The sequence below is a fragment of the Dermacentor variabilis genome, chromosome 1, assembly GCF_050947875.1.
Source record: "Dermacentor variabilis isolate Ectoservices chromosome 1, ASM5094787v1, whole genome shotgun sequence".
In the NCBI taxonomy this organism is placed as follows: Eukaryota; Metazoa; Arthropoda; class Arachnida; order Ixodida; family Ixodidae; genus Dermacentor; species Dermacentor variabilis.
In genome coordinates, this window is record NC_134568.1 from 153,802,700 (window position 1) to 153,821,995 (window position 19,296).

Below are 19,296 nucleotides of genomic sequence, written 5' to 3' on the forward strand. Positions count from 1 at the left end.
AATTTCAAAGCATATAACAGAGTACACAAAGAGTTAATTAGCAAAAAGACTGTGCCAGCTACTTGTGAACCTAGTGTCTGTTGTACTAAAGGGACAAATAACGAAGAAAGCATCCTTACATTGGTTAAATCACATATTTAAAAATCTTTTTTCTAATAAAAAGATCACCTTGTATATTTTCTGTTACAGGTGAGTTTTTAAGCCTATGAATAAATCATTGCAAAATGTCATACTCAGTTTATTACTACTTTCAACGAGGAGGGCATGTCACAAGACAACTTAAAGGACCAATGGAGAAGTTCAGTTAAGCATGTTTGCTGTGGACTATTTTATCAACTCACATACATGTTTTTAATAGTATATCTGTGTTTAGAGTACAACCTAGCTGTTCGTAGGGCTAGTTGCTAACATGCAAAATTTTTGAGCTCCACAGAAAACATGCTTTCAGTGCTACTTGAAACAATCAATTTTTTTGTAGGCAGCCCATTTCTTTTAACAGCTTTTTGAGGAAACACTGGTTTAAAGGGCTACTCTAAATATTAAACTAGAATCTGTGTGTCATATTCTTTCTCAAAAAGCAAACATATCTTACCATATAATATTTACATTCAACATTCTTGCTTCTGAATTGGTATACTGACCCATTTCAACTTGATTTAAAATATTCAAGCATAAATAGCCTGAGAGAAGAAAGAAAACAAGGCAGGTGTACAGCAAGCATGTGCCCTGTTTTTAGAGCACAGCTCTTGGGTGCCCGTTCCTGTGTTGAGCATCAGCAAGCTTCGTCGTCCCTCGGCATAACTGAGCAAGCGCAAAGCGCAGCAGGGAATGAAAGGCGATAGCATAGAGAGCGCAAGGAGGAAAGCGAAGGAGCAGGCGATGGTGAAAACATGAGGCTGACACTAGAGGGGGAGAGTATGGTGAAAGGGTGAGGAGAAAAGCAAAAGGCTGTGATAGTGAAGCGAGGAGGTAAGTGAAGGAAGCCACCTTGAAGCACCACCAGATGGCGCTCACGTCTGTGCATCCAGAGGAAAGAAAAAAAGAACCAGAAAGCTCACCTGTGTGCACAGCATTCGCCGCAAGCGTTTCACACTAAAGGTTATGAGTGCATAAGCTGCAGTTGCCGGGAAGTGGCAACTGTGTGGCCGGTCTATATAAAGCACTGCACGTCGCGACCCTGCCAGTTGGTGCAGTGATCGGCGCAATGCCTCAATATATCACGAAATGAAAACACGTATAGAGCTGCCCTCAAATTTCACATTAGGGAGCATCATACTCATTGGAAAATTTTTTAGTTTGAATGTCATTAGTAAGCATCCTAAACCATCATCAGTTCAGCTTGATTACTTGTACTCCATAAGAAATGCATGTACATTATGTCAATGAATATATCAATCTTGCAAGTGTGCTTGCTTACACTCTCTTTAAAAAGTAATAGCAAATTGGCTTGCCTTTTTAACACCTCCAGCATCCACAGCATCTTCTCCATGAAATTGAACCTTTGCAACAAAATACAAAGCAATAGCCCACAATGAAAACATTTCCACTGTCATGAAAGAATGGCATCATTATTACAACACTGGCAATTAATAGTGACATATGAACATGAAGCCACCCGTAGAAATAACACTGAATGGCAATGAATAATTAAGAAGATATAAAGACACATAAGTGATGCATATATACACACATAAATGATGCATACTGAAATATGGAACATATTCGAGTGTAAGGGCTGCACTTCTTTTCCATAAATTTAGGCCCTAATTTCTTGGGTGTGGCAACCGTGGCAAATCTTTATTTTAGTTTCATTTGCTACCTCATTTGTCGTCACTAGCATGTGACCACAAAGCTGGTGGAACTAAAATTTAATTGACCCAAAGGGTACTGTTACACGATGAAGCTATCCTCAAATTCGGGTAAGGTTGCGCAATAAAAAAGTTGAAAGATGGTCCAAACTCCAGTAGTGTCAATGAAAGACAGTCTTCACAAGCGAGTTGGGGGTGAGGTTGGGGCGCAGTCACTATGCAACGCAGTAAATCACACCACTGTTCGCTTGAGGGTAGTAGGAGTAGTGTGCGGCTCTAAAGCTTGTTGGCTGCACTATTTTCAGGATCTGCCCACAATTCTAGACTCCACTACCTTCGGGTGGCTTACATTTTCAGAATGCACATTGGCTCACGTTTTGACACATGATGACATGTTCATCAATTTTAAATAATTCCCATGGCTTTTCATGCCAAAATTATGAGTTTTGGCATCATGGTATAATGGTTGCAGTATCGGGCTTCTCTGCTAGAAGCTTCTGTTTGAATCCAGGCAATGGACAATTTTATTTATTTATTTATTTCCTTTTATTTGGTGATTTCACATTTCTATCTTATTTTGTTGTTTTCCTGTTACCTGTCAAAAGTGCACCATGACTTTACAGACACACTGTATATATACAAATTGGCAAATTCATAAGAACATAAAATAAACGCACAAGTAGAAAGTGACACACCTTGCATTAGCGGTAATAGGGAAACGGTTTGAAGAGCGGTTCTTTTTTTTATTTGTTTTATTTATTTTATTGATAAAGAAGGCCTTAAGAGCAACGCCTCTTCCAGGCTCGCTCTTGAGGCCTTCTTTATCAAGAAGAATAGAGATAGGTGCATAAGTGAGCCTTCTATCTCATTACTAGATGCCGAATTTAATTTCTTGCACAACTGGCTTTGAGGTGCATGTGCCTGTTCTCTACTGGTTGGTATGTGCTTGCGTGACAAGAGGATATATATGTACTTTCCTTCCTTCCATTAAACAGTTGTGAGTAGTGCTTGTCCTTGTCCGCCTTTCTTGTTTCCATGTTTTTATCGCGCCAAGTTACTACTTCAATTATGGACAACCAACTAGCCCAACAATCAACTCTTCTAGAATTCTCCTATAAAGGTTGTGGGGATCGAGGTGCCTTCCCATGCCTAATGACCCAGCTCAATCACTGGGAACTGCTGCCATAACGGCAACATTGCAGACACAGCTAGTGCACCGGTGCTAATTTCTCACACAAACCGTACTTCTCCCTCCCAGGGTCAAGTCATGGAGAGTCACCGTGCAAGCAAACGTCATCAGGATGCATCCTGATTGGCCTCCAAAATGGCGGCCTTCTGGCGCCCTCTCCAAACGAGCTCTCTTCCACTGAGTGCTTCATGGCTTTATCGCAGCAGCAGATGCTCACAGACCCTCAACGAGGTGGTTATGTGGGACCTTTTCTCCCGAGACTTCTTATTCTCGCGCTTGGTGGACCACTACGTGGTTAACCCTAGCGCAACAGGCACATGTACTCAATAAGCCTTGCAGTGAGGTTTTGCCCGTAAGCACCGTGACTGTCGCACTAAACCTGCGTCTGTTGGCGATCTGACTCCAGATCCTTCTCTGTGCCGTGTCAGAGAGCCGACAAACACTGCCGCAGTGCCTTTGTGCGTCGCGGAGTGGAGGAGTGTCGTGTCCTTTCCTGACTGTTGCTGGTAGGGTGTGAGCCTTGTGCATACCCATTTTCACAAGGTATCACAAAGCATCCATCAAACATTTACCACATGCTGTAGACAAATTGGACCCAGTGGACAGGACAATGCTGGAGGAAAAACAATTTGTTGCTAAAGAAAGCATATATGAATAGCCATGATCACTTCTGAACCACATTTGTGTGGTCTGTGTGATATGCAATGTGTTAATGAAAATCATGTTGCATTTTACGGTATGTTTATATTTTAGACAAAAATCGAAAGGAGCCGACAATGTATGGAGTACCTCTTATCCCAGCACATAAATATGACTAGATCTGTTTTATCCAAATATGAATAAGCATATTCACACAAACATCGAAATAAATAACCTTGAAGAAGAGCAGTGCAGTCACCTTTAGAGGCTTCTTGAGGTCTGCAGCAGATTGGTCAGCAAGCTGGTTTAGAGTGTCATTAACAATATTTTCCCGCCCAACATACAGCACCAAGTATGGGTTAGAAGGTGGCACCACAGGCAAAATCATACTGGCAATTGTCTGCTGGCAGGCTGATTCCATTGCTTGCTGCACGCAGTCAGACATAGAGGCAAATTAATTGTGGGACATGAGGACAAACAGGCACTGTAAAATAGAAGGTCTCAGCCAAATAAAAGCTGCTCTTCTTACAGCAACAACACAAGCACTTTGAAATTTTGCAATCATATATTTACCACTTAAACATGAGTTCACTGAACAGTGATAAAATAACATATGCAGGCACAATAACCAACCTCTTAACCAGGTATCATTTAGGTCAACATAAAACGGGCTAAACTCTTTAACAAAACAGGAATAAAAGAAGACAAGGAGAAAACATACAAAACAGATGCACATGTTTAGTGTTTTTCCGTACTGACATACAAAGTTCCCATCAGTAATATATTGAACCATCGTAAGAACTCACAGTGGTTCTACATAACAAGCTTTTAATTGTCATTTCAATTGACAGGGCATAAAATTTTTTATTTTCAAGTCGCACTGCCATTCATATCTTGGAACAGTTAAAAAATTGTCAGTTTTGCTCTTTAACCCTTTGACTACAAGGTGTTATTTTCGACTGCATCTCAGCCACTGCTGGGGTTTCTTTCCATATTGATTTGGCATACTGATTTCCATATTGATGTTGCATAGAAGTAAGTTCAATGTTGCTTTCTCCCGATAAGAATTCATCAACAATTTATAAGTTATCTCATTTAAAAATATGGTCGGACATGCCGCACTGGTTCGACAGGGCTCCCCTGCCGAGACAAAGCGACAGAGCGCTCAGACATTTGCTCCATCTGCAGTCAGAAATTTACCTTACAAGTTTTTTGTATGATTAAATGACCTCTCCACAGATGGCACAGCAGGCATACAGCAGCCGTTTTTGCCCAAGCTGCTTTGGGAGAGCAAGGGAGTGTGCTCAAAACACAAGACGACTGTACCCTAAAGTGGCAAGGGTTGCGCAAGGGTCAGTCCCCAAGTTATCCCAGGAGTGGCAGTCGAAGGGTTAATTAACATATTACTTCACAAGGCAAAATGTGCCAACATGCAAGAATTATTTAAATGAGAAGTTTTTTTACAAGGTGTCTGCAAATATTTGAGACTGAATTTCAGGCAAATAATATTTGCAACATTTCATTCCCATTTTGTTTGAACATTTGATACTGTACTCAACTATTCAAAGCAGTAAAAAAAGAATATCATCATTACCTAACAATAGTCTGTTTTACTTGTGCTTGTGTGTTGGTTTGTGTACTACTCTCTTCTTCTCTGTCTGCAATTCTGTTCTAATTTCTTAAAGGGACACTAAAAGAAAATATTAAGTTGAGCTAGACAACGATTAGGCTTCTGTAATAATAAGTCTGTCATTCACAGCAAGAACAGAGCTTTTGTAGATGAGAAAATGACAAAAATCAAAAACTGTAGCGGCGCCACCTGTTATGGACTACGGTACCTCTCATCTTATGTTAGCACTGGCTGATTCACAGAGAGTGGCATAGAGGGAGGTCATGTGAAGATTATGTCAACTTGTCCATTGTGGCTTGGGCAGTTAAAATTGACGAGCAGCAGCTGCACCTTTGGCGGCAATTTTCTATGCAGCAAAGTGATATAGTGGAACACAGAAAATGATGGTAGACTTCTAGACTAAACTTATCAATCAAGCCCGGCTTAATATTTTTCTTTAAGCAGTATATAGTGAGTGGCCTACCAAGTTGCTTTCAGAGATATTCATTAAGGGTCATATATGTGGACACGCTGAACTTAATGGATCATGCATGGGGAAAAGCAACACGTGAGTCTGCTTACTAGCTTACATAGCGTCTGAAAGGGCTAAATACTTCATACACTATAACAGTCACCGTCACCTTTGTGTAGAATGCAAGAATGGCGGCCTCTGGGGCGCTCTGAAGGCAGCCAGCAACGTCTACACTAGCTGCTGGGCATGTTTGGGCCTAGCAACTACCATAAGACATCAATGGCTGGCTCCTGAGCGCCTCAGAGGCTGCCGTTGCCATGCTCAACACATTGGTGACGCCGACTGTACACAGTTGTATACATTGTGAACTTACACCTTTTGTTCTGAGCAATTTCAGATGCTGCCTATTTCGTGGTTCTAGCCGAATTCGACACTCTTCATCTTGCAACTGTGGAGTTTACAGCATGATATAGCAAATGCAAATTAAAGTAATATGTGAAATATTTAGCATGGCAGCACACAGTTTGGTGTTGTCGGATAAGCTATCTTTCTCATTTTTTCCCTGCACTACTTATTTTAGCATTATCTTTGGCATTCAAAAAATTACCCACTGATATAACAATCATGAGAGTGTCTCAAGACCAAATTACAACACCCACACGACTCAGGTGTCCTCTAAGAGCTGGAATTTGTGTATGGTCACAAACTTGTACAACAAGGCTCAACTTGGTTAGCTAATGAACTGCTCATGTAGCTGTGCAGCGTTTGTTGCACTGCCTCCTTCGTCATTTTATGAGAAGGATCTCAATGATGCGCACAAGTAATGTGCGTTAAAGCACCAGGAGAAAATCACCCGAGAAACGTCTCGGATGCCAACTCAAGTGACAACAAGGAGGATGATGTTGCCAGAGTTGATTTCGTCAGTTCCGCATTGAAGACGCGAATGAAGAGAATATGCAAGATGTAAAATTTACAGGTATATTTAGTACTACCAAAGAGTGTGAAAAATTTTCAATTAAAGATATTGCCTTCTCTCCTCCTTCCACCACCACCAACACTGCCGTGCTCGGTGGACAGCCCGAAAGCCTCTTGAATAAGGATATCATCCCAACGCCTCCATTTCTTGGGATATATCTTTGAGTTCACCTTCAAAGTTATTTTTGAAGCGACAAATACTCACAGCATTCAAACAAAACATACAAATGTGAACATGACTTCCAAAGAAGGAAAGAAGGCCATGGCCAGATGTTAGCGCTAATGCCAGAAGCAGAGCCAGCTCAGAGTCATTTGACTGTAAATTAGAGGGCTATAGAAACCCATTCAGGATTTGCTGCCCTGTCTGACACAAGAGCACAACTGCTTCTACAGTTTCAAAGCCCAAGATGCATTGTGAAATTTGTTGACAACCATTCTCAGGGTGTCTACCAAGTTGACATTTCCAAATTCCCCGAGTTTTCCAGGTTTTCCCTGAGTGCCTTTGCCCATTTCCCTGAGTGATGCAGAACTATGTTTTATGTCAAGACGAGCTGAAACTTATCGCCTGATGCTGTCACTCTCGAGTAAGCACATGAAAAAAATTAAAAAGCGACTTAATCCAATTTGAATACTAAGGAGTAGTGTTTATGTTATTCAAAAAGAGAATAGAAGGCAGGGGTCAGTAAAATGCACAGCAAATAAGGTGTCTTCGAAAAAAATTGCAAATAAGTCGGACATTCACAAATACGAATAAAAAGGAGATGCACATAGAAGCAAATACATTCGAAGATGAGCTATTTCTATCAAATGATAACAAGCTCAGTGGTATGAGGCCCGAACTCTGTTACAATTGAGATTCTCTCTCAACCGCTCGTAAGTCAACCTCAACTGTCCTGACATACTCTCAGCCCGCGCACGACGCCCGAGTGTTGTGTTTCACTGCTTTAAAGAGTTTATTTTGGTTTGGATGTGGGACACCTGCATCTCGGCATCAGCCAAAACTTTGTTTTTTGAGCTCAAGCTCCTTCAAAACGGCGGCAGCAAGCTTCCTTTCCCGTTTATTCCTCAATGCGTACATCCTTTCTGTTCTTGTCCTCCTTCTGCCACTCGTTCGCCCCAAGGACCATTTGAAGCATCTTGGTCAGTTGCACAGTCCACGGCCAATTTTTAGAACTCCCTAGGGGTCGCGAAAACGTTCGAAAAATCGGCCAGTTGGAAAAAAGTAAATGCGTGTCATTTACTGCCCTTAGGGGCTCAAACCGCCACAGGCACGTTCGAAAACGCTCTGAAGGCCTGTCGGTACACATATTAGGCATATCGGCGCTCGTACTGTGACAGGAAATACCGGGTGCGCGTGTGTATAATTAAAGGGACACTAAAGGTTACCAGAAACTCAAGTTAAAGTGGTAGAGCAATGTTCTAGAATGTCTAAGGTGTCAATATAATCGCAAACAGAGCTTTAGTAACCGAGAAATTGAGGTAAATGCATGACACGATTTGAGACCCCCCAGCGACATTCCGGTACTAGCCCGATGACGAAAGGACTCCTCATAATTTGTGTTACTAATACTCAACTACTCGTATTAAAAATATCATTTCATTCGATTATAAGACGGAAAAAAATGCTACTTGTCTACGTCTATTCGATTCTAAGAAAAAATAACATTTTGACGTTACCCTTCAGTAATATACCGGGTGTTCGAAAGGTTTCGTTTTCGCTCGACTCTGCACGCTCTACTCTGCGCCGCGCACGCTTTGGAGTTTCAGTAGTTTCGTTATCGCGTCGTGCTGTGAGGGTTCTGCTGGCTCGCGAAACTTTCATTTGGAACAAGCAGCGAGAATGCCACGTCCATGTGATGTCGTGGGAAGCCCTCGTTGCTTTCCCGCTCCGGAGAGCCGGTGTCGAGGCCGCCGTCGTAGTACGCAACGACGCCGGCAGTGCGAGCCCTCAGCAGCAGGTCGCGCTCGTCGGTGCTCAAATCGCTGAAGTTGAGCCCACCATCGCGAGCCAATCTGTCGGTGTCAGAGTCCATTGCGACGAGCGTCGAAGTTAGCGTCATAGAATGAAGTACCAGCTTATGGGCATCTTGCGCTGGAGTTTGAGGTATAGTAGCGGCGCCTGGTGGCGGTGCGGGAAACGACATCTGGGTCGTGCCAGCTTGGGTCGTATTGAGCCCTGGCTGTGGCGAAGCACGTTTCTAGGCCGAGTTTTGCGTCGATTCGCACATTTTTATGCCCTGTTGCGAGTGCGAAAAGGCTCGTCGCTTCTCATAGACCACGCCGACCACGCTGCGAGCTCGCCGCAGCCTATAGTTTAACGAAAACGGACTCTCCGTGTGCCGTGGGACGTAATGCGGGACGTAATTCGTTTCTCCTTCCGCTAGCCACCATACTCCCGCTTTCGCTCTGCTGTCGACTCTGTCTTGGCTCTGTTTCTGGCCGCGCGTTCGCGTTTTGCGCAGAAAAGCCGTAGCGCCGTCTGCGGCGTTACGGCTTTTCACCGATGGCGTTCTACTCACCGATGGCGCAACGTCACTATGAGACCATGATGTCAGTACTCCTCGATCGGAGGGCGGGCGATTTGAACTGCGCTAGAGGTACGCGGACGCTCCAGAACGCATTTTCTCTTAAAATAAGTCCCTCCTTGGCACGAAACAAGCGTTTCGAGGTTTCTGTGATGGTATTTCAACAGTCCACATTGACTTAATAGTAACCTTTAGTGTCCCTTTAAGGAATACATACTGTTTTCCGTGGCAATAGCCCCTTCCCACGCTTGTTATGCTTCACTGCAATACTTTTGCGTATGCTTCACCAAGTAACATTTCTGTGCAGAGGCGAAGCTGACTTTCGGGAACTGGCATTATGCAACGCACCGTGCTTTCCAAGCTTCTAAGCCAATCGCGAGGACCACAAAAGCGGTGTCCGTGCCATTACTGACAGCAGCTAATTCTTTCAATAAAAAACTCGGCACCCAACGGCAAGAAGCTTCATAGCGAACGTCGAAGCAGCTAGGCCTAGCGTTGCCGCAGTGGTGGCAACCATAGAGTTACTCTATGGTGGCAACGGCTGCCAGCGGATCTGCGTGCGAGAGTGCCGGTTCGAGGTGGCGAAGTAATCAAAACGGCCGCGGTGGTGCCTTTGATTATTGCCGTTTCGAACCTGCGGTCACAGCAAAACGTCCGGAAAATCGGACGGCGAAGGTTTCTTGCGTCTGAAATTTCGCACGTTCTGATACGTTGACTCTATGGGGTACGTGGCGGTGCCGCGAAGCCGTCCGAATCATCGGGAATCCGGAAAGTCGGTCGTTTTCTGCACAGTGGCAACTCCTCCAGCCGACGACAGCGCGTCAAAGACGATTCATTACGATTCCTGTCTGTTGCTCGAGCCAGCATTACCGCGACTTTCGACCCTTCCAATAAAATTGGCGCTAATTTTCCCTGATAGAGGCCCAAATTCCCTGAGTTTTCCCTGACTTTTTCCAGACTACTCAAAATACCTGAGAATTCCCGGTTTTCCCGGTTGGTAGACACCCTGATAAAAAAAAAGAACGGTAGTTTCTTGTTTGCCACTGGCCTATATATTTTACTGAGGCCTACTTAGGCGGCTTATTGTGCAATTTTTTTCTCTACAAATGGCAGGCGGCATCTGAAAGGGTTAAATGCCTGCTATTAAGCCTACTCAACAAGAAATGCTTGAAATCTACACCAAGCAGAAAATTTTGTCTGCTGTAGGAGGCATCACTGACACAGGCAAGGACCAGTTACCGACTGAGCATGCCCATTAAAACCCTATTTCATAGCAGTTGTAGCTAAGAAGAAAACTTACACAACACTTGTTCAACTGATTACAGTAGACTTCTTTTAATATGTGAAGATACCTAGAATATCTGTCCTTATCAGAAGTTCTCATTAAGAGACATGTGCTGGATGTATATAAGAATCTAAATTACAGTCCTCAAATAGTCACGCTTACCGTAAAGTCAGCCCCAATAGAGCTTAACTTAAAAGAAATTTATTGTACTTTATAAAAACTTTTCATTAGAACACAGCTTTACTTAACTATAATTCAGGAAGTTGAGTGTGTGAAAACATTCTATGCTGCTTAAAGGAATACTGACACAAACTTTTACACCATTTATTTTTTTGCTTTATTATGTAGCTACCAACTCAATGATTATATGAGTAATAATGTAAAGCGCTGAAGCAGACGAGGACAACAGAGGAGGACACAACACGAGCGCTAACTTTCAACTGTTGATTTACTTAAAAACAGAGGCACAAATATATACACGCACTACAACCCTATGCCACAGCAAATGACACGCACACAGACATGGCATTTTTCTTTCCTCTTGACTAAAGTATATGTCTGAAAGTGGTCACACTACCAAGTACACACGCTAGGACACACTTATACATATATGACAATTCTTTCTCGGTCAATGACATGGACAGTGCGTTGACACAATCCGTGCCCAATGTTGCAATCTTCGCTGCTTGAATGACTAATCTTGTTAGTTCGTCTTTGTGTAACAATAACACTGCGGTATTTTGGGAAAGTGGCTTGCATCCACACGTGCTGCAAATGCAATCCTAGCTACCCATCACATCCTTTGTTAACATTGTTAGAATGTTCTCTTAATCTGTTGTCTATGCAACAGCTCGTCTGCTCGACGTACTGCTTACCACAGGAAAGAGGTACTTGGTGTACTACTCATTCCCTACAATTTAAAAATCGTGTTCTATGCCACTTCTTGCAGGCATGCATCTTATCTTGTGGAGCGTTGCTGGGCTTAGAAGTAGTTTTTAACTTGCATGAGACCAAAACCATTACTTTGCCATTAGCCCTTTGTATCAGCTTTTTCAGGTAATGCAAAATTTTATGTAAATATGGAATGACAGCTACTCTTTTCCAATCTTTCACGCTACACGGAATGTTGATCTCCACACCCGAACGAAACTTCCCAATCAAGCCATCTGCAACCACTGCCTGAATGTGCAACGGATATCCTGCTTCTGAAAGGCGGGCAGACTGACTGTAGAGACTTCATTAGGTGACCGTACAATTTGTTAAGAGTGTTCTTAAGGCATAGACCGATGATGCTTCTCTTCACTAGTTTGGAGTGAGCTGAGCTACATGGCAAAAGCTGTTTATTACCTCGTAGTTCATATTGCCAGCAGGTCCAGTTAACATGGAACGTACACTTAATGTAAAGAAAGCGCAGGTTTCTGTCATGGTTAGGAAATTCACAGGTTAGTGACAAGGGCTCCAGGCACTGACAAAACAGGTTAAGTACATTATTCACAAGGGGTTTAGAGGGAACATTGTTAGTTTAAAATTATCAGATAAGCATCAACATATCTAAAAGTTTTAAGGACTCCTGCATCAGTGGCAAGCCTAGACAGCTCTCTATCAAGCTTTGCTGAAAATAGGTCCCTCAAAATAGGAGCAATATAGGGCCCTATACACACCCCTCATTTCTGAATGAATTGTTTTTCGTCCCAAAGTATGCAAGTCAACTTCTGGCAAAATGATAAGAGTTAATAAAAAAGCCTTGCTAGTAATGCCAGATGCATCACCAGGTGCTCCAGTGCTTTACATCATTACTATATCACACCAACAAGGCCAAACGGCAGCAGTAATTATATGAGACCTCAATTTCTTAAGTGCATGCAACTCATTGATTATATTGTCTTTCAATGCAGCCAGTTCGAAACTTGTGCCTAATGCACTGCAGCTTTATGCTTGAAGTAGGCCTCAGAGTTACATCAGGGAAATCCGAGGTATTGGTTATGTGGTAACACAAACCGCACATGCACGCATCAGATAGCCCAGTGCAGTGGCCACACACCACATCATCACTATCACCAAAAGTCGAGAGTGCATCACTGCATAGCTATCTTTTTCTTCTTCACTCTTCATTTGTCCACATTTGACACAAGATCAGCCTGGCTGTCCTCTTCTGTTGATTCTCTCAGAACACAGAGCCGAGGACCATGCAGAGCCCCCATTTTACTTTCTGTCCCATAGTAATCCATGAAGTGCCAAACACCTTACCTCAGCATTTGGAGATACAGTCAAAGTGTGGCACGCAGCCATGAAACAAGCCAACTGACTTGTATGTCAGTGGTTTGTGACGCCACATCACCATCCCCTCTGCTTATATGTGATGTAATTAGGAATTCTGCTTGAAGCCCAAGGTGACGCTGCACTTGATTTGAACTGACAGCATTAAAATACTATGAGAATTATATGCAGTGCTTTTGAAAAATTGAAGCTTCAAACAGTAATTAATGGGTCGACATTTATCCATAAAAATAAAGTCATGCATCAGTACTTCTTTAATTATGTACTTTAATTTGACTGAAAAGCAAAATAACATCTAGAAAACCAGAAATTTGAAAATGGAATATCAAAGCAAACACATATGAACAAACAAGCTTTGTTACCTGCATCTGGATACGAGAGTCTGTCTGCAGAATGAGTGTCTTGGCTTGAGCGTTGAACACAAATGGGTAGTCGCAGAAGTACACCTTATTGCTCTTGAGAGTAAAATTGAGAGTAAGAAGAAAGAGAAAACAGTGCATGGATTTCGAAAATTGTTTTTTTTTTCTTCTTCAAGCTGCAGTGCAACCAATTTATAACAATAACTAGTCAGGCTGTGGTAAAATCAGGCATTGAATGGAACTGAATGGTACAATTCCACTATGGCAACTATGTTAAAGTTGGCTGTGACCGTAGTAACAGGCAATATGACTCGGCACATGACTTCATGTGCTCCAAGGGGTTGCGATCAGTAGACATACAGCAATTGTACATGGCACACACTGTCATTATAAAATGCTAACTGTTATAGAATAGATTTCAAGCTTATTAACTGTGCTTAAAATGACACTAAGGGACTCTAAACGCTTTATATGGCAGTACTTGTACGCACATAATGAGTAAGCAATAGTTGACAAATGTTGTTTGATCTCATGCCTCTACTCTTATACCGGTGCCACACGGGCACATAAAATGGCATTCAGTAGTTAAGGCCTTAAGTTCCTGAATGACATTTTTTTCAGCGGAGCTGCCACACGTCCAATTTTAATGACATTTGGCTCGATGATGTCGATAACGGCGTCTCCTGAAGTGAGCAATTTTAAGGTAATAATGAAAAGATAACCATTCATTTACAAGTTCAACTTGCCTTCAACGGCAGTGAAATGTAGAATTAAACATACTATGGTGCTGCTAGCTTTAGTCCGTCGCTGTCTTGCATGCTTGTTACCAAAATTTAACATGACTCCGCTTGCACCAGCTTCTCTTCTAATGCTTTCTTTTTGCATCATATAAAACTGGATGTGCTAGCTTGTGTATGCTGTATGGTTTAAACACCTGAAAATTTTGTTTCCAGCTAAATAGGATGTCGTTTCAAATTAAGTAAACCGCACTGAGCAAGCTATGGCGTCGAGAGTAGGCATTTCTCAGTCGAATGAGTTCTGGCAAATGCCTTCGATGATGATTGGCATTAAGGCAACTGCCATTTTATTTGCTCGCATGGCACCACACAAATGATATTACATTTTAAGGCATTAGAAAGTTAATGCCATTTTCTATGCCCGTGTGGCACGGGTATGATTCTTTAACTCTTTCCTTTATTAGACTATAGAAATCTATCAATTTGATCAACAGTTCTTCTACACATTATTAAACAGTTCAGTTGGACTTATTATACTAGCAACATCATTTGCACCGTCAGAAATGATGACTGATCCAACAATTGGTCAGATTTGACCATTTTTGGCAGATTGAGGAAGTCTGGAAAAATAAAACTTTGACTGCAGGTATTGATGAGATTAGCCTCTGGTGCTCCTAGTACTGCTTCAATAAAGAGACTCAAAATTTGCGCTTTGGTCTACTAGGCAAGATTGTTTTTAAGTGACAGCAGCGGTGAAGACACAGAAGCATCTCTCAGGTAGTCATTTTTCTGATCAGAAGTATAGGATGTTTTAGCGATGTCTCAAACAATAGATGCTCATAAGTGCGTGTTATTTTGATAATTGTGTTCAACTAATATCTAGTGCAACTTTATATGCCCCACCGTAGGTTGCTTATATCCATCAGCATTTTGACAGCATCTGTACAAATTATTACGAGCAATCCTTACCATCATGGGAGGCACTAACACTAGAGCATTCAGTCAATTTTAGTCCAAACTTTGACTGAAGCTTGACTAATAGTATCATCTCTTACATTCTGAAAACCGCCAATAGAAGTTCCCTTATTCATAACTGTACAATATATTGTAACACTCCACATTATTAGAAAACTTAAAGCACAAGAAAGACACTGGAAGTAGAAAAGCAAGACACACCACGCGCACATGTAGTATGTGTTCCTTTTCTATGTCCAGTGCTTTTCTTGCGCTCTAAGTTTTCAAATTATGCATTACCAACCATCCCACCTATCCATCCTATTGCAATGTAACTCCACATTACTGTAGAGCATTGTAGTGAAAATGAGCAAAGCATGTGGAGGCTCCAGCGCCAGTTGAGTGTGCATTAGACCAGCTTGCTTCCACAAAAAAGCTGATTGAATGCAATAATCAAGGATGAGGAAGGCCAGTGAATGCTCCATGACCTGACAATTGCTTCACGAGCCTAATGCAGTAAAGTACGAACCAGGTGCCTGTTGCGATGAGTAAACAAAACAAATGCTACCTGCACAATTGGGACTTGCCCGTTTCCACATTTGTGAAGCTACTGCTTTCCTGCATAGCATGGACATCCCTATGGATAGTACTGACACCAACAAACCTGCATATTAATTTTTTGTGTGTGGTCTGACTTACGAAACTTGGGAACAAGGAGCTAGGCACATATTTTATAGATTTCAGATTTCTTTTAATCTCAGTGCTTATACTAAAAATAGCAAATTATTACTTTCATTAATGTTCCTTGAGGTGCTTTGAAGTTTCACACAAGAATTCTCAAAGACTGTCTGATAATAATTACTGTTTTACATCCATTCAAAACACCAGTGATCAGGCTGTAATTTTATGTATCACGGTATATGTTGTGACTTCTACGTCTTGAAATAAGATGTTCAAACATAAAAGCACTGAAAATAAGTACATTTCTAGCGGTAACGAAAGAGTCAAAGGCCAACTGCAACAATATTTCACTTTGGCTAAATTGGTCATAAATTAGAAGTACTGTAAAACCTTGTGAATTTGACCCTCCCTAAAGGGGCCTGAACCAGCCCTCGGGCTTGGTGAAAAAACAGTCTGCGGATAGCATATAGGGTACATTATGAAAGTAATGCGCATTTTCTGAGAAAAATAGATCTATTGACTGGACCTGTAAAAATAGTTAAAATTCTTCAAAATACTCTCCCCCTGCATCAATACACACACTTGCGGAGACATGTCTGCCATGCCTGGAAGGCACCATGAAAGTCCTCGACGGGAATGTATCTCAGGAACGCTGCACTCATGCTTTTGGACGTTTTCCACGGTCTTCCACTGCTTTCCTTTCAGCGCTCTTTTGGACGTTTTCCACGGTCTTCCAATGCTTTCCTTTCAACGCTCTCTTCAGTGGCGGAAACAAAAAAAAAGTCGCACAGAGCCAAGTCAGGACTGCAAGGAGGATAGGGGACCACCAGGGTGCTGCTCCGGGCCAGGAAGTTGGTAACGATGAAGAACGTGTGGCTGGAGGGATTGTCATGGTGGAGCTTGACCGTGTCTTTGATGTCAGCCCTAACACGCGCAACCCGGGGTTTCAATCTCTTGAGCCCCTCCAGGTAAAAGGCTGAGTTGACAGTTTCTCCGTGCGGAACAGGACAATTTCTCGGGCGTCAAAGAAGACAATGAGCATCGTTTTGATGTGAGACTTGCTCATTCGCGCTTTCTTGGGGTGGGGGAATGATTTTGAGTGCCACTCGCTGCTCTGGCTTTTCGATTCTACGTCGCACTCGAACACTCAGGATTCGTCTCCGGTTACGACAAAGTTAAGAAAGTCCGGCTCATTTTGAATCAAATCTAACAATTCTTCACAGTGCAAAACTCGAAGTTCTTTCTGATTTTCCGTCAACACTTTCGGCACAAGCTTCGTGCAGACCTTGCGTTGCGTTGTGTTGTGTTTAATGGCGCATAAGCAACTCAGGCTATCATGCGCCAAACACAAGGTAACATTTATGTTACCTCAGTGACGATCGGAGTCTGGGCAAGGACTCCGAGGATCCCAACAAACTAAAGACCTCAGTCTTCTTCTCAAATATGAGAAGGTGGGTGAGGTGTATCACAAGATGAAGTTGCGGGTAGGCTCATTTATAGTTTTTCAAGGATAGCTGCTTCTCTTAAGAAACTAATAACAAGTGTGATATCAACAAGTGCATCTCCACCTAAAATCAATGCTGGGTGAAAGGGAATATGTTGATTACAAAAAGAAGTATTTTTTTCCTCAGTGTTTCAAGTTGCACGCATGATAATAAGATGTGGTTTACAGTAAGTTCATTTCCACATTTTTCGCAGCCAGGCTTGTTTTGTTTTGTCAGAAGGAAGTTGTGTGTAAGGCGCGTGTGTCTGATGCAAAGGCGACATAAAACTACTTTGATGAAGCGTTCTCGGTGTTAGCATGACTTCCATTCTTTTATGACAGGTTTTACTAGATGTAGTTTATTTGTTAGTTCATTATTCTATGTAGTCTGCCATTTATTTCTCAGTTTATGGTGCACTAATTTCATACAGTCTTTGTAAGGAATTCTTGCTTTGATGATTTTTTATGTCGAGCTTTCCCTGCACATTCATCTCCTTTTTCGTCCCCACCGATTCCGACGTGACTGGGCATCCAGCAAAATTTTATGTTGTGTCCTTGTCTTGTGGTTCTTCTTATGTTATGTGGGATGTCGCCGATTAATGGTGTAATTGCATTTTTAGGGTGAAGTGCTGTTAGTACGCTTAGTGAACCTGTGTAAATTATGAAACAGTGGGTTTCCGGCGGCACCAGGATTTGAACACGGTACCTCCTGCATACGAGGCATATGCTCTACTGCTGGGCCACTGCAGCGATAAGCCATCGCAACGGTGGCCTAGCGGTAGACCATTCGCCTCATATGCAGGAGGTACCGAGTTCAAATCCTGGTGCCGCCAGAAACCCACCGTTTTTTTCTAATAGGTCGAGATGTTACCTGACCTTGTGCTCGGCTCTTGTGGAGGCTCACATCTTGAATAAGGGGCCCAATACAGATTTCACCAGTTTTCTCTGGATGCCTGGTTGTCCAACCACAGATGGCCCTGCTGAAGAGCATCTGCCACGGCAGTGGTAGGCAAGTGCTGCCGCCGGGTACCTACCGGTAAAATGGGTACAAGCATGCTCCCGGCCTGGTGCTCAGCCATTATGAAACCTCAACGTTTGGAAAGGGGTGTTTGTCTTCAACCCAAAGGCGTCCTGTTAGGATCGGCCTGCAGCTATTTCAGCCCGCTGCATGTGTTCCAATCCAACTGGACGGGGCGCACTTCAGAGAACTGCGGATAACCGGCAGCCACGTGGCGCGGGGTCAGCTCAGGGGAGTTCTCAAGGGGAGGTAATTGGCGGAACCTCCCCATGAGCTTTACGAGACACCAGACAATGTGCTACCCGGCAGCGTCACCAGGGACGGCTCAGAGTTCTACGAAGCCCCTTTGACGTCGGCTCCGGACCATTACACCTGTGTGTGTGTGTGTGCGGCACGTGTATGTAAGCCCTCATCCTCCTCCAAGTCGACAGCCCTCATCCTCCTCCAAAAGGGCGGGTCATCTTGAATGACGTCGAACTATGACGTCGAGCAGAGAGCTTATAAGCAGCGATTGTCGGCTGCTGGAGTGTGCTCGTCGTCGTGCTCGTTGTTGTGCTAGAAATGTACTAGTGAGCTGCGTGCTCGTTGTCATGCTCGAAATGTACTCGTGAGCTGCGTGCTCGTTGTCGTGCTCGAAATGTACTCGTGAGCTGTGTGCTCGTAAGCTGTTTGCTGTATGTTAGTCTTGCAGGCTCCATATGGGAGTCACGCTAGACTGTCGATGTATGTCTTGTCTAAGATGTAAATAATGTAAATAAATCCTGTTCACCAAGTTCCTCTATACGACCTTCAACTCCTTCAAACGGTGGCAGCGGCGAGATCGTCCGACGATTCCTACATCTGGTTGACAGCGGTGGGATCGTCCGACAACTCTGACAACTGGTGGCAGCAGTGGGATCATCTGACAACTCTGACAACTGAATGGCAGCGGTGAGATCGGCCTACGGCTCCTAGATTGGCCTACGGCTCCTAAATCAGCCTACAACTCGGAGACAGCAACGGCAGCTGGCGGACGTTGGCACATGGTGACCGACCAGTATCCTGATCAAGTTGGAGGCGACATGAGATAGACCACCTCTTGCAACTGACTGGGTACGGCGGAGAAGGACTGGTGATGTGATGCTGCTTCAGTGGGTAAGCGTTTGGTTTTGGCAGTAAGATTTACCAGGCTTCAATTTCGCTGTGTTTGTTGATTTGATTCGCTGGGATCTTTTGCTTGTATTTTGATTTGCGTGGGTATCGCAACAAGTATTGTGTGACAGCAGAGCCGAAGCTTAAAGAAGCG

The 19,296-nt window shown here is 43.2% G+C and overlaps 1 protein-coding gene across 9 annotated transcripts in view; it reads right to left on the reverse strand.

Annotated features, from left to right (window-relative positions):
• Window positions 1–19,296, reverse strand: part of Herc4 (HECT and RLD domain containing E3 ubiquitin ligase 4) — a 283,732-nt gene that overhangs the window by 104,870 nt on the left and 159,566 nt on the right. For all 9 annotated transcript variants that reach the window (XM_075697778.1, XM_075697806.1, XM_075697804.1 and 6 more), the window contains 3 exons: window positions 13,142–13,234; window positions 3,896–4,063; window positions 1,452–1,499 (listed from right to left, as the gene is read on the reverse strand). In XM_075697778.1, the coding sequence (XP_075553893.1) occupies window positions 1,452–1,499; window positions 3,896–4,063; window positions 13,142–13,234 (309 nt within the window). The remainder of the gene's footprint in view (window positions 1–1,451; window positions 1,500–3,895; window positions 4,064–13,141; window positions 13,235–19,296) is intronic.